Raw genomic sequence first — 13,974 nt, 5'->3', positions numbered from 1 at the left:
GTTAACACTGGCTAGCAGGATTTGTTGGCTTGTATTTTTCAACAATGGCTGAAGAAAATATGAGTTTCTCTGAATATGTACAGTGACTCACCCTCCGGTACCGCAAGAGTTACTTGAGAAAGTGAACATTAACCCATGTGGTCAGATTGGCCGACCCTACGCGCTGACTCAATGGCCAGACATTCATACACCTGATAGAGAAACCCAGCGTACATAGTAAAGAGAAACTGAGGGTGTATAAATCTTTGGATGCCTTTAACTCTCCTGCGGAAAAAAAGTTGGCAACGGCTGCATACACTGCAAAGCAATCCAAAACAAGTCAGTCAAAAAGAGTCGTACAATATCGGCAAAGCGTTTCAGAGATGGTGAGAAAATGTTGCTAATGGTTTAGCTTCTGCTAACCGCAGCCAAAGGCTCACAGCTACGGTTAGCAGAATGCTAAACTACTGTATTAGCAACATTTTCTCACCATCTCTCTAATAGTTGAGCCTTCTGTGCAGCAGCTGTGACGGCTGAGACGGTTTTCTCTCCGTCTCTGAAATGCTTCGCCGATATTGTAGCTCGCTAGAGCCTTGAATTAGAGTTAGTCATCTCAAAGGTATGTGACACAATTTCAAGTTGGAGCCATACTCCTTCGATTCTGGCACCCAACAACGCAGCAAGAGGACATTTTTTGATGTGTAACTTTAGCCTTCTACTCTGAGGTGATTCGTGTTTGCCTCCAGTCTTTACTTTGTTTTGCCTCCAGCTAACACCGTGACGTCATCATTACGTCGGCACTAAAAGGGTCTATAAGTCAAGAACTCATTGAAAAAAGAAATTAAGAAAAAAGAAAATGCACTCAGCTTCTGGAAGAATTTCCCTGAAGACTCTTGCTAACGTAACTAATGTATTAATAAATAAATGCATGAATGCAAAATAATGAAATAGAAATAGAAGATTAAAATATGTATTACTTTATTATTTTTTTTATTACATCGTTGAAACACAAATGAAATGTTTTAATGACATTCTTAATTTATTTTAATGAACCAATGAAAAAGGTAATAATTATTCCTCGTGACACACTTCAGCCTCCATATAAAAAGCACATTTTAACGAATGGAAGGATTTATAATTAAAGCAAAGTGTCCATTGGCATTATTTCAACAGTTTTTACAAGAGACATTCAGTTCCAATCATGTTTACATACACACACATCCAAAGGTTGAAAATATCAGGCATTCAAAGCAGCTAAAAATACCATCTGAAACGAAGCAGTCTTGAGTTTCTGCCTGCAGCTGCTCAGCTCCTGTGTGTTACTCTAAAAGGAGAGAGGTCACCAGCAGGTCAGGATTTAATCAGGACCTCACTGTGGGCTGAAGGTTCTTAGGAACTGAACTGATCGTATTGATTTGAAAGTGCTCATCTTGACAAGCAGAAGCGATCCCTGTAATCGCTCAAAAGTGCAATCTCTGTCTGTGTTTTCTCTTCCAGATAATATGTCATACTTTTAGATGAAGGACCACCCAAGACACAGCATGTGTAACACTCTGTTGCCTTTCTTTAAGCTGTAAAACGGCTGTGACGCAACCTGACTAAGTTGTAAAGCTTTCACACCTTTTTGCACTTCTCTTTATACTGCTCTAAAAATCTTTTTAACTTTTTAATAATACATGATTCATTTTTCCTGAATAAATAAACACATTTTAATCACAATGCACTTCGAATTGTGTGATTCATTAAGTATAGAAGTTGAATAACGCCAGTGGAAGAAGTCAGTAAAGCTGTCTTCAGATGAATTGTGCTTTATTTTTTATATCATCTGAAATTTTGAATCATGATGTTGCAGACAAAGGGTGATGATTTATTTTTGTGAATACAGAATGTTGCATGACAAAAGCGTGGCTCATGAGTGGGTAAGATGTTTGTTGAATTTGAATTTTCCGTGTGATAACATAATTAATGATTTGTCCTAACAGTGTAGCAACTCGCCGTTGTCTGTCCAGGTGGTATATCTGAACTCTCGTCACTCTCCCTGTTGTCTCTCGCCGCATTTCCACCTCACACAAACATTCTCATACCACGCTGACACATCTCACTGCACTGACAGGGGCCACTTTACTTCATTGATGGCCCAAACCTGGAGCCTGGAGATAGTCTACGCAGACTGAGCTGTTGGCTGGGCTTGTTAGTGTTTAGCGTTGCAGATTTGCTATTTGGAAGTAGTGTACACCTAATGCTACGAACAAATAAGGGTCAAAACAGACACGCGTATTCTCACCTATACCACATATAAAACAGTCCTAAGGTAGTTGCTCTCCTTTTTCCAAACGCTGTTGGATTTTAAATTAACATTTTTAATATGAACAATTCCCAGGAAGTTTAACAGAAAGAACTTTATCATTGGGATCTAGCTACAGTACAGGGAAACTAGGTATAATGTTCTGAGACACCAGCTCATATTAAACACAGCACGTATTGAAGTTTTTAAGAAGTTTCTAAGCGTTTTCCAGAAGTTGTCCAGTAGTATTTCCTTGAAAGAACTGTTCAAAGCTTCTGACAGATTAATTTAAACCCAATTAAATATGCATTTTATTATAGAAATATTATCCTCAATATTTGTTGAATTGTATGCTTGCTTGTAATTTACAACTCTACGGAAAGACAAATTCATTACCAATAGCACAAATGGGGAAATCATAAAGTCAGTGAACTGCCTCAGTAATAGTTTGTTGCTAACATTAGCTAGGATTAGCCGCTATATGCTTCTGATCAAACGAGACCAAGTAAGACTGTAGTTGTAAAAAAAAAAAAAGTGTGTGTTTAAGTAAACACGGTGCATTTTATTGCTTAGGAGTCATGTGTGCTATTTCTTCATTCAACAGTTACAGTACATAGACTGGCAAACCTGACACTACGTCAGCACCCTGGACAGAGATCTTTGCAGCTGCATTCATTTGCGCTGCATTTTGCGATGACATTGTTTTTATCCTTCATCCCTCGGATTCAACACTGGTACAAAATAAAATATTTGAACTGTGAAAAAGTCCTATGTAGCACAGATTATGTAAAAAAGTGGATATATTTTCATCGGTGTTAAGTGACCGATTCTGACTATGTGCGTGTGTACTGTATGTTGGCAGTTGGGAGTCAGGATGTGTGCAGGCTCCAGCAGGAAATGAAGAGTGTGTGTTCACCTGGAAAAAACACCGCTGCACCTCTGCCACTTATTACAACGCTGACTAACAAGTAAAGCTTTGTCCAAGCAGTCACTGAGTAGTGAATCTGTGTAAAATGGACATGAATGGCTTAGAGTCTAAGCTTTTAAGCCTTAGATATGGATGGATTACTGAACGGGCATACCAGGCACAGGCCCAGGGGCCCAAAGTGTCAGGGCCCCCACCCCCCTTTGCCTTCACCTACAAAATGTCATACAAAGAGACTCAAAAATGAAATGACCACGAAAAATTATAAAACGACTAAAAAGAGACATAAAAAGACTACAAAGAGACCAAAACAGCTGCAAAGAGACTCACTACGACTATGAAAAGGGGCAAAACAACAACAAAGAGACACAAAATGACTACAAAGAGACACAAAGGAACTACAAAGAGACTCAAAATGACTACAAAGAGACACAAAGGAACTACAAAGAGACTCAAAATGACCAAAATAGACATAAGACAACTACAAAAAGACACAAAGGAACTACAAAGAGACTCAAAATGACTACAGAGAGACACAAAACGACTACAAAAAGGGGCTAAACAACCGCAGACAGGGATATCCAATCTGTGTGTGAGTGCTTGATGGACCCACAGATAGATAGACCGGCCCATATTGCCATCCTTATGTCCCGCCTATATAGGGCAGACTCGATATTGATTGGTTCTTTGTGATCATCAACACACTGTACAAATTTGTGTTGCGATGTAACTCTGAATGATGGAAGTTGGTGACACTTGGCCATATCAGGTTTGACACATTATCGTCAAATTTCCCTTTTTCTTCTGTCTGCCTCTCTCATCCTCTGTCTTACATCGTTTCTCGCTCTCTCTTCCATTTCCATGTTTCATTTTCTCACTTTTCAAACTCCATCTTTTCCGCTTACAGCCCTGCATGCAGAATGTCTTTAACCCTAATCAAACTAATTAACACGTCCAGTACTAGATTGTACCTCGTGAAACACGGCCTCTAAAAAAAAGATCTGCTTTTTTTGTCTGCTGGTTTTTATCATGGCGTGTTGTTTTATCGCCACTTTTTTTATTTGTCCTCTATTTATGTGGTTCCGTCGCTTGTCGTCTCGCACCTGAGCTCTCAAATATTTCCTCTGTTTCTGGTTTCTTAGTGTGTACCATCGTCAGCCTCTCTCCCTCTCTTCAGAGCGGTGTGTGTGCTGAGTGCCACATTCTGACGGATAAAAGCAGCCAAATCAAAGACTGCCACCCATGTTCACTTCAAATGAAAAAAAAAAAATGAAAATAAATCACAGGAACTGAATGAAAGCCAGGGAGCTCTCTGTGGAGAGCAGGACTGTGTGTAAGCACTTTCCACCAGCTTGTTTCTGGGTTATAAAGCAGTATAGATACTCCCATGAGGCCCAGAGCTGCCCTCTTATACTGGCACTGGGGCCTCATGGATCCTTAGAAAGCACTTCTTTAGTGTCTGAACATGTCCTACTGTAGCTCTTTAAAGTTATAATCTTAAAGACATACATTATATCAAACCCCATTTTTGCAGTTTTTCAATAGTGTTCAGTGTATTTGCACCCATCTGTCCTTCTTTCACCACTTTTCTGGATGTGAGGACTCAATGGCAGCATGTCAGTTTCAGAGAGTTAAAAATAATTGTTAAGATTTCCCTCATACTTCTGCATTGGGTCCATATAGCATGAGCATTGGAGTCCTGAGTACGCTGACTCCCTGCTTTCATGAATTGCACAAAAAATGCTGATACAGCACATTGACACTTATTGATTTTTGTTGGACTAGTTGGGGGCATTGGGCGTCAAGTGACCTGCAATTCCGACTAGGGCCACTAGACCGAAGTCACCGTTCTTCAGGACATGTTTGCTGCCCATCATGGTCTTTATTTCAAACAACCCTGTATTATTAAAGTACACATCACCAGTAACACAGGTGTCACCAAACTGACCAGGATCAGAACTGGAACTTGCTAATTATCCTATACTGAATATACACACAATATGGAAGCTGATCTTCAAAGTTTACTGATATGAAATATGGAAAACAATGGATGCTTGGAAGGTAGGAAAATAATCTAAAAAACTTTGGGTGTTTTTACACAAATCTGAACAATAAATGCTGTTCTGATTATTTCGGGACTATGAATATGGTGTGTGGGACTAATAGCTGCTTTTATCCTGAGTACTGAGCCGTGGCCCCCAGAGTTTGTCCTCATAATTCTGACAGACGGGGCTTCCTGAGGCAACCGTTTTCTACTGCTGCTGGTGTTGGTGATGGTGTTGGTGATGGTGGTGGTGATGATGATGATGGTGTTGGTGATGGTGGTGGTGTTACACAGTCTGTGTGTCTAACTGAGATGTTTGTCTGTCTGTCTGTCTGTCTGTCTGTCAGACATATCAGAGATGGAGTCATACCATTCCTATTCTCCCCCAGAGGAGAGGAGGTCCCGCCAGTCTGACCTGTCCTCCCACTCTTCTAATGAAAGAGACAACCCCAGGTAGGATGGATGAGTTGAAATCAAGAAAATACAAATCTCAACACCTGAAACAACTAACTTCCAGTGTGGTTATGTAGACTTGTGACCTAACTTTGATGTGCAAAGGAATGGGATATTGACTTAAGACTTGAGTTAGATGTGTCTTGATTGACTTGAGTTTCAAATTTAACTTTCCCCAAAAGACATCAAAAGGCTTCAATGAGCACTAATTGTAGTTGTCTAATTAGGTGTCCCATTAGTTCCTATTGCCTTGAGGTCTTACTGTAATCTTGTCCACCTCCTACACTACATGAGCTATTTTAGCATACTCTTTAATCAGTTACTGTTATACGTTGTAGTCCCTTTAAAACCTCTCATCTTGTCTGTGTGTGTTCCTATTCGTGTGTGAAACAGGGAAGAACCCATGAGGACACCCAAGATGTCAGCCATGGCCTCCCCATTCAGAGTACCTGAAGACCCCCAGGCCTCAGCTGAGCCTAACAAAGACACACCGCACATCGAGGAGCCTCCAGGTTACCACTCACAACACTGTCCAACTCAGTCTGCCGTGGCAGCATCCTCACAGTCCTCACATTAACACAGTCGCAGAAGTAGCATTTATTTGGAGTGGTGTTTGTGTTCAACTGATGAGTCTAAGTCCAATATGCACTTTGGTTTTAGCTCTGGTTTGGTCTCCACCAACTCCCGAGGGAAATATCTGTCTCTTTGTAGCTGCTAAATGCTCCACGATGTTCGCCTGCTCGTCTTTACTGTGTCTGTCTGCTGTTTGCTGCACATGTAGTGTTCACTAGCCGTGTTTCCATCCACGTATTTATATGCACATTTTAAATATTGCATTAGAAAAGCTAGAAAAAGGGTATGGAAACGCCTTTGCCGAATAAGTTCTGATGTAGCGAACATTTACTGATCAGCTGTTTCTGCTGTTGGCGTCTTGTTTAGTTTCCGGTTTGCGACTAGTTCTTCTTCTACTGTACTGCCGGATTACAGCCACATGTAGCCTATATCGCCAACTTCTGACCAAACTACGCTGTAGCCGAGTTTATTCACTTTAAACTGGTTGATGGAAACGTGGATTTCTTTTCTGCAACATTTCAAAAGATCGCTTAAAATTCGCTTGGCAATTGAATGAAAACATGGCTACAGCCCCCATGTAGTGCCCTCTAGGATGCACGTCCAATATGGTAAAGTGCCCTCTTGGGTGCCCTTAAATGTAGAAAACATGATAATATGCCCCCCTAGAGTGCTCTTCCAGTAGACAAAAACGGGATGAAGCGCCCTCTTGGGTGGCCTTAAAATGGACAAAACATGATGCGGCGCCATAAAGGCTGCCCTACAAGCTAGAAAACTTTCATAGTGCTGGTACCCCACCGCAAGCAGCTGCTGCACTTTTTATATTTTCGTCATTGGTGAAAAGTATTGATTAGTGCAGCTTTGAATGTATTGTCATTTTTGGATTGAAAAAAAATATCAATATATCCAAATCTCAGCACAGATTTGGAGCTGTAAATAAATAGATCTAAAATGATTAGAGTATGGTAAATCATATCAGCTGATCCTGTCCATTCTGCATCATTTGTTTTCTCCAGCAAAGGGCATGCTTTGAACCAATTGGTCATTACCAAAGCTTCACTGTACATTTACTTTTACTGACATAACAGTTGTAAGCATAGAAGATATTAACAACACTCTCCTTGACTTTTTTTATTTTATCTACAGTTGCTGTAACAACCACGCCCAAGATTCTCCTCCGACCAAGTCCAGAAGATGAAAAAATATATGGGCGAGTTTTCTCTACTCACAGTTCTCCATACTTTTACTTTTTAAACCTACTGTGTTTTTTTTCCCCCAATTGTATTTTATTCGTAATGATGTGAAAATATATATATGAGAACAGATGTGAGGCCCGCATTAATTATGGCCTTCACATGCTCAGCACATAAATCCACCCCAACTCATACTAATTGTGTGAATGAATGGAGGAATGAACCTCATGTCTCTGGGCACTGAATACATGTGAAACAGTGATGATATGGCTTTAGCCTGGTCCTATATATGTGTATATAACAATGTCACTTTCACCACAGATCCAGAGTGTAAAGGTCAGATCATTACTGTTATCAGCAGCAGCTGTGTTCACCCTGCTCTCTATACAGTGTGTACTGCAATAATTGCCAGAGAGGTATTCAAAGTACAATTACTAATTGCTAACTGAAGAAGGTCTCGGAGGACGAAAACAAAAATACGAGTAATTTTCTCATTTCTGACACTTTGGATTTAATCCAATAAAAAAACGTACACAGACCCTGTACCTTTAACCTGATTAACAAGCCCTCGGGGCAGCTGTACATCTTGGTCCTCTCATGCTGAACTGAGGACAGACTGGACGCTACAGTTACTCACTATCGCCTCTCAGAGGAACAAGTGGTATTACAAAACAGGACGGGCCGTGAGGCTAGCTGGTTAGAATGCTCATTTCAGCAAATATCTCTGCAACACGATACATGGACGTCTTTGACATAACGTCAACACTGTAACCTCTTCACATTCTGCTGATAATGTTAGTTCATCTTTTGAATGTTTTAAAATAATATTCTGGCCACATCTTACATTGCAACCCCCCTCCCAATCCGCACTGCCCAACCCGCAAAAATATGTGTTAATCAACCACCCCAACCTGACCTGCAAACCGCCAACTTTATGCGTTATAGTTGCACAATTGTCAGGACTGAGGACTGACATTTTGCAAGAGCCAGATTTGTATGGAAAATGTGCACATTTGCTTTGCACTCTTGTGTTAGTAAACCCATATCATTAATGACAGCATGTACGTTCCCTCCCGCAGGCCAAACACGGTGATGGTGAATTTCCAGAAGGGAGACAGTGTCGGGCTGAGGCTCGCAGGAGGAAATGATGTTGGCATATTCATTGCCAGTGTCCAAGAGGGCAGTCCTGCTGAGGAAGAGGGCCTGCGCATCGGAGATCAAATCCTAAAGGTACCTGGTCCAGACACAGTTTATTTCCATTTCATAAAAAAACAATAAACTCAGAGACGACATAGTTCAAATTGCAATGTGAATGTGAGCTTACAGGAAACATATCAGTGTTATTATCTGAATAGCAATCAGTCCTAATTATTGTGCCATTTGTTTGTGTGTTGAAGGTGAACAATGTGGATTTCCAAGGTGTTGTGAGAGAGGAAGCAGTGCTCTTCCTGTTGGAGATTCCTAAAGGGGAAGTGGTCACCATCCTGGCACAGAGCAAACCTGACGGTAAAACGTTCCCTCCACAGAAGCATAGTCTGACTTACATTTCTCACATTAAAACTATATTATATAACTTTATAACTATATATATATACTGTATATATTACAGTCTGTAAGGCAAGTTATCATGACATTTAACGAGCATGTTCATGATCCTCAGAAGATGACCCCTTCTTATTATTATTATTATTATTTTCAGCCCCCTAGAAACATTCTTCTTTTACCTCTTTGGACCAAAATGTCCAAATTACTAACAACATATCATAATTTAATCATTTTATTGGATTGCCATAAAGTTTACTGAGCACATTCATGCTCCCAAGTCCTTATAGTTTTTCTCTAGTATCACCCTCAGGACAAACTTATTTATATATACTCACTATATACGATACATCCCCATGAACACACACACACACTGTAGTTTATTTTGACTTGGTATCACATACACCGTCCTGCTGCCCCAAATACTCACTAGAGCATCAAATGCGAGTAACGTTTGATAAAACTACAGTGACCAGCTGTTTTAGGAAATAACTGAGCCTTTTTATTGTTTTTTAAAGATGTTTATCTCCAGTAGGACCAATGGGCTTGAAGCTGAGAGCCACAGACAGAGACAGTATAGTTATAGTAAGAGTAGTTTTTTTTTACTAGAAATGCTAGAATGAAGGAAGGTGTTATTCGGAGCCGTTCTAACTGACTCAGTTGGAGGCTTGTCAGTGACTTGTGGAATATCCCAGAACACAGTGTACTTTCCCCACAATGCTCTGCCAGCTGTCACACTCCCACCACAGGACCATAGTCTCTCTCTCTCTCTCTCTCTGATGTTTCCATTTAATGATGGAGATACCAGCTTGGTCCCCCAAGGCTTTTAGACCAGATCAGGCTAGTTTTGGTTCAGCCAACCGTGACACACATGGGCACATGCCTCCAACTGTGTTATGTAATCAGCACATTGGCCCCCTGAGCTTGTGGCTCTGAAAAAGAAAAGGGGGCTTTGGCCTTTTTATTGGGAGGAATTTATTTATGAAGCAAAAACACACATCACACAGTGAAGCAGAGCACTGACATGACATGAAAACTGAAACTCTTCAAAGTGCAGCACTGTTGAGAGGACATTTACGTCATCATCAGAGAGAGTTGGCAGGTCCTCAACATAAATAAAACAAATGGCGGTGGAGGAGATGAGGTCACGGAGGCGACTGCAAGGTTCATTTTGGATAGGAAGGACTTTTGGAGGATTTTCAGGTTAGAGTTACATTTCAGGACAATCCATAAAAGGTCCTCACAAGTACAGTACAACAAATGTATGTGTTTGTTCTGCAAAATACATCTTCGTTAGTTCAAACTTAAAGCCAGATCACGGACCACTCAGCATCCTGTGAGAAGCAGCCATGGGCGGTGGCGGCTCCTAAAGAGGTTAGCGTACAGTAGCTGCTGCCATAGCAACGGTTATATCAGAACTGGAAAGTATTTTCTCATTGAAAGAAGAGCAAAGAACGGCACTGAAGGCTTTTCTCAACGGAAAAGATGTTTTCGCTCTTCTCCCGACTGACTTCGGCAAGAGTTTGATTGACAGGTGGTTCATCCAAACCTGCAAAGTATTTTTTTGGAAGCGCCTGCCCTTTTCCAAACAGTTTCCAGTGACGGCTTCTCAGATGGTTCTGTTTAACAAACCGTTTGGCGGGTCAGGATAGTAATGTAGTGATGTTTTATGTGGAGTGAGAACTGGTAACTTAGGAGGCAATTTGCCCTTGTGTGCTCTGATTAATTTGGCGTGCAGTTAACACACCAGTCATAGTTTTGTTTTAATGAAAACTCAACTAATGGCATTTGTTCCTGGTGTTCTTCACCACTGTTTTGGAAGAAGGACATAACGGGAGTAACAAGCGAGTGCTGTGCGGTGGATCTAATTTATGCCGATTGGTTCATGTGGATTTAGAAAAGTGACAGATAAATATTTAAAGAAACTTTAAAGGGGACATATCATGAAAAACTCACTTTTTCAGTGCTTGTGCACATACATACATCAGGGTATCCGGAGCGCCTACCAACCCACAAACTGTGAAATAAGACAACCAAGTCAGTTTTTTTGTGGGCTGTCTAAATCAGAAAACACGTGATTCAACAATCCAATCAGATTTCGCTCCCCTTCCTATGTCACATGCAGGTTCAATAGAATATACCCAATATTAAGCCAATCAGGGGAGGGTGGCTTAAAGAGACAGGCACTCAGAGGGTGAATACAGGTATATTCAGACAGACTAACCTGCAAGTCATTGGACTGTAGGAGGAAACCGGGGAAAACCCACGCTAACAACGGTGAGAACATGCAAACTCAACACAGAAGGGCCCCAATCCGTAATTGAACCTGCGACCCTCTTGCTGTGAGGCGATAGTGCTAACCACTGCACCACCGTGCCGCCATTCAGACAGAAAGTAATGTGTTTTCTGAACATTAAAGCATGTAAACATGTTCTAGTAGCAACTAAAATACTTTAAAAAGGGATATATCATTCTCATTTTCAGGTTGTGTTCAATTTGAGAACGAAATTCGGTGTGGTATAATGTTAGTGCACAATATAATTAACACAAACAGCCCCCACCCCCGCCCTCCGCCGGGCCAAAGCAGTCAACCTAGAAGAAACACTGCATAATATGTTTATAATTTGGAGGTGTACTCAACCAGAAGAAGGTTACGCAAGGGGAACCCTTTGTTTTATGTATTCTATCAGTGTGTGTTTGTGTGTGAGATTCAAGTAGACTGAATATATGCTGCAGCTGAGTCCACAGTGTGTATGAAGCCTCTTGTGCAGCCAGCCGGCCTCGGCAGCAGTGGATTGTAGTCAGTATGACTGTTGCCTCTGTTGGTCCTTTTGGGTCAGCGCTTTTGTCGGACCACACATATCAAATCAGGAAGCCTCGCAGTAGCCCGGAGCAGGCTGTATAGTTTATTTCCATGCAACAGTCAGACAAATATGTGCATTTTGGTTTGATTGTGCAAACAAGACTGGAATTTTGTGCATGGAAGTTCATTCTTGACCTTTGGAGAGAACAGTACATGGAAGGAAATAGTCTAAGCTCAAAGGTCCACTTAGTAGTTCTTTTTAGCTTTCCAATGGGAATTATTCTGCAAATGGAAATTGCTCAGTTGTCATCACAGAGCCCAAATGTGGAATTTCAGACATGATGGATCACAAGTAATTTGCAGTGTTCCTCTTCTCTTCCTTTATTGGCACATTGCAGCATATGTTGATGTGTTACTGCCCCCTGTAGAGCAGTGAAATAGTGTGAAACTATTGACAGGAGAGTCTATCACATCACCCATGTGCGCATGGCATGCATGTGCGTCCTCGTGCGTCCTTGTGAACGAGATAAACCAAACACGGATCCGCTCACAGCTCCATAGCGCTACTAGAGGTAAAAAAACAAAACACAGAGAACCTTTAAAGGGGACATATTTTGCTCATTTTCAGGTTTGTACTTTTTGGATTTTCTCCCGAAAAAGTCCAGTCTGCTCTGATTGGCTTGCGAGTGACAAGCACATGATAGGTCCCCTTTAATGAAATGCCACGAGTGGCTCATTCACAGCTATGTGGCAGGTAACATCCAATCATAATCACACCGTTTTACAACGCAACATTATCACACTTATCGCTGTAGTTATCGCTCCCTCCACCACCCCAACCTCGTCCTTTTTTAGTATTTCTGGTTGTTGATTTAACTCCGATTTAATATTCATGTGTGTTTATTTGGGGGGATTAGCTCTCTCAGCAGAATCCGCATCACTGCTCGGATTCATTGAGAGCTCCCTCAGAGAGCGGAGCCTTATCATTGACTATAAATGGTCCTCTGGCTGAAATGTAATAACATTATTAGACCCTCATATTTTTAATAATTTTAATTAAAGTGTCTGTTGGGAAAATAAGTATTCATCTGACACCTTAAGGATTTGCTGTCTCTATAGAGCAGTCCCAGCAGTGTAATTAATACTTCAAAACTTTATATCCAAATTCATCACAAGGGTCTAATGGTCAAAATAGACCAGCAGAGTTCACTTGAACTTGGAGAACGTCTGAGAACCTCAAGTTACTAGCAGTCATCACTTTGTCTGAGCCTCATTCGAACTCTTTTTAACGCTCCCTTCTCTTTATCCCTCACTATTTTTTGGTTTGTCTAGTCTATAATGATATCTTGGTGTCGGGGCGTGGAGACTCCTTCTTCATCCGGACCCACTTTGAGTACGAGAAAGAGACTCCTCAGAGCTTGGCCTTCAGCCGGGGGGACATCTTCAAGGTGGTGGACACCCTCTACGACGGCAAGCTTGGCAACTGGCTGGCGATCCGTGTTGGAAAGGACAAGCAGCTGCTGGAGAAGGGCATCATCCCCAACAAGAGCAGGTAGGGTAAGGCCATCGGTGTCCTCCAGAGGGGCTGAAGGCCTCAGTATGATTCAAAGAGAGTGCTTTTCACATCATTTAATTGCATCTGAAACCACCTCTCTAATGGCGGAACTGGGTGGGGGCTTCGTACAACAAATTCAAACCGACAGTCTGACCACTTTATGCAGCGATTGCCTGCATGATTTATCAAGTTGAGACTTCAAAGACACCGACTTTATTAACCATACCATCATCACCAGTTTCAAACCGTATAGCCTCACAGAGACCAAGAGCTATAGACCCCTATTACAGCCGACATCATCAAATAGACTGGAAGCTACAGTGACTCACTATCACCTCTCAGAGGAACAAGTGGTATTACAAGACAGGACGGGCCGGGGCTAGCTGGTTAGAATGCTCATTTCAGTAGATATCTCTGCAACACATTACATAAACGTCTTTGACATAACGTCAACACTGTAACCTCTTCACATTCTGTTTATAATGTTCATTTTTTTAATGTTTTAAACTAAAATTCTGGCCAGATCTTACACACTTTAAATAGCAGTAAACCAAATAGAATAGAAGGTCACTATTACAGTGTTCAGGTCCTAAATATAACTATAGAGGAAGAACCTTAATCATTAT

At 41.3% G+C, this 13,974-nt stretch overlaps 1 protein-coding gene across 6 annotated transcripts in view; it reads left to right on the top strand.

The window, feature by feature from the left end:
- Window positions 1–13,974, top strand: part of LOC141768991 (tight junction protein 2-like) — an 85,085-nt gene that overhangs the window by 52,085 nt on the left and 19,026 nt on the right. For all 6 annotated transcript variants that reach the window (XM_074637592.1, XM_074637588.1, XM_074637586.1 and 3 more), the window contains exons 8-13: window positions 5,580–5,685; window positions 6,079–6,197; window positions 7,402–7,465; window positions 8,528–8,678; window positions 8,846–8,954; window positions 13,126–13,345. In XM_074637592.1, the coding sequence (XP_074493693.1) occupies window positions 5,580–5,685; window positions 6,079–6,197; window positions 7,402–7,465; window positions 8,528–8,678; window positions 8,846–8,954; window positions 13,126–13,345 (769 nt within the window). The remainder of the gene's footprint in view (window positions 1–5,579; window positions 5,686–6,078; window positions 6,198–7,401; window positions 7,466–8,527; window positions 8,679–8,845; window positions 8,955–13,125; window positions 13,346–13,974) is intronic.

This window comes from Sebastes fasciatus, chromosome 6 (assembly GCF_043250625.1).
Source record: "Sebastes fasciatus isolate fSebFas1 chromosome 6, fSebFas1.pri, whole genome shotgun sequence".
Lineage (NCBI taxonomy): Eukaryota > Metazoa > Chordata > Actinopteri > Perciformes > Sebastidae > Sebastes > Sebastes fasciatus.
Note: the sequence above shows the minus strand (reverse complement) of the source record. Positions and strands in the feature narration are given on the sequence as shown.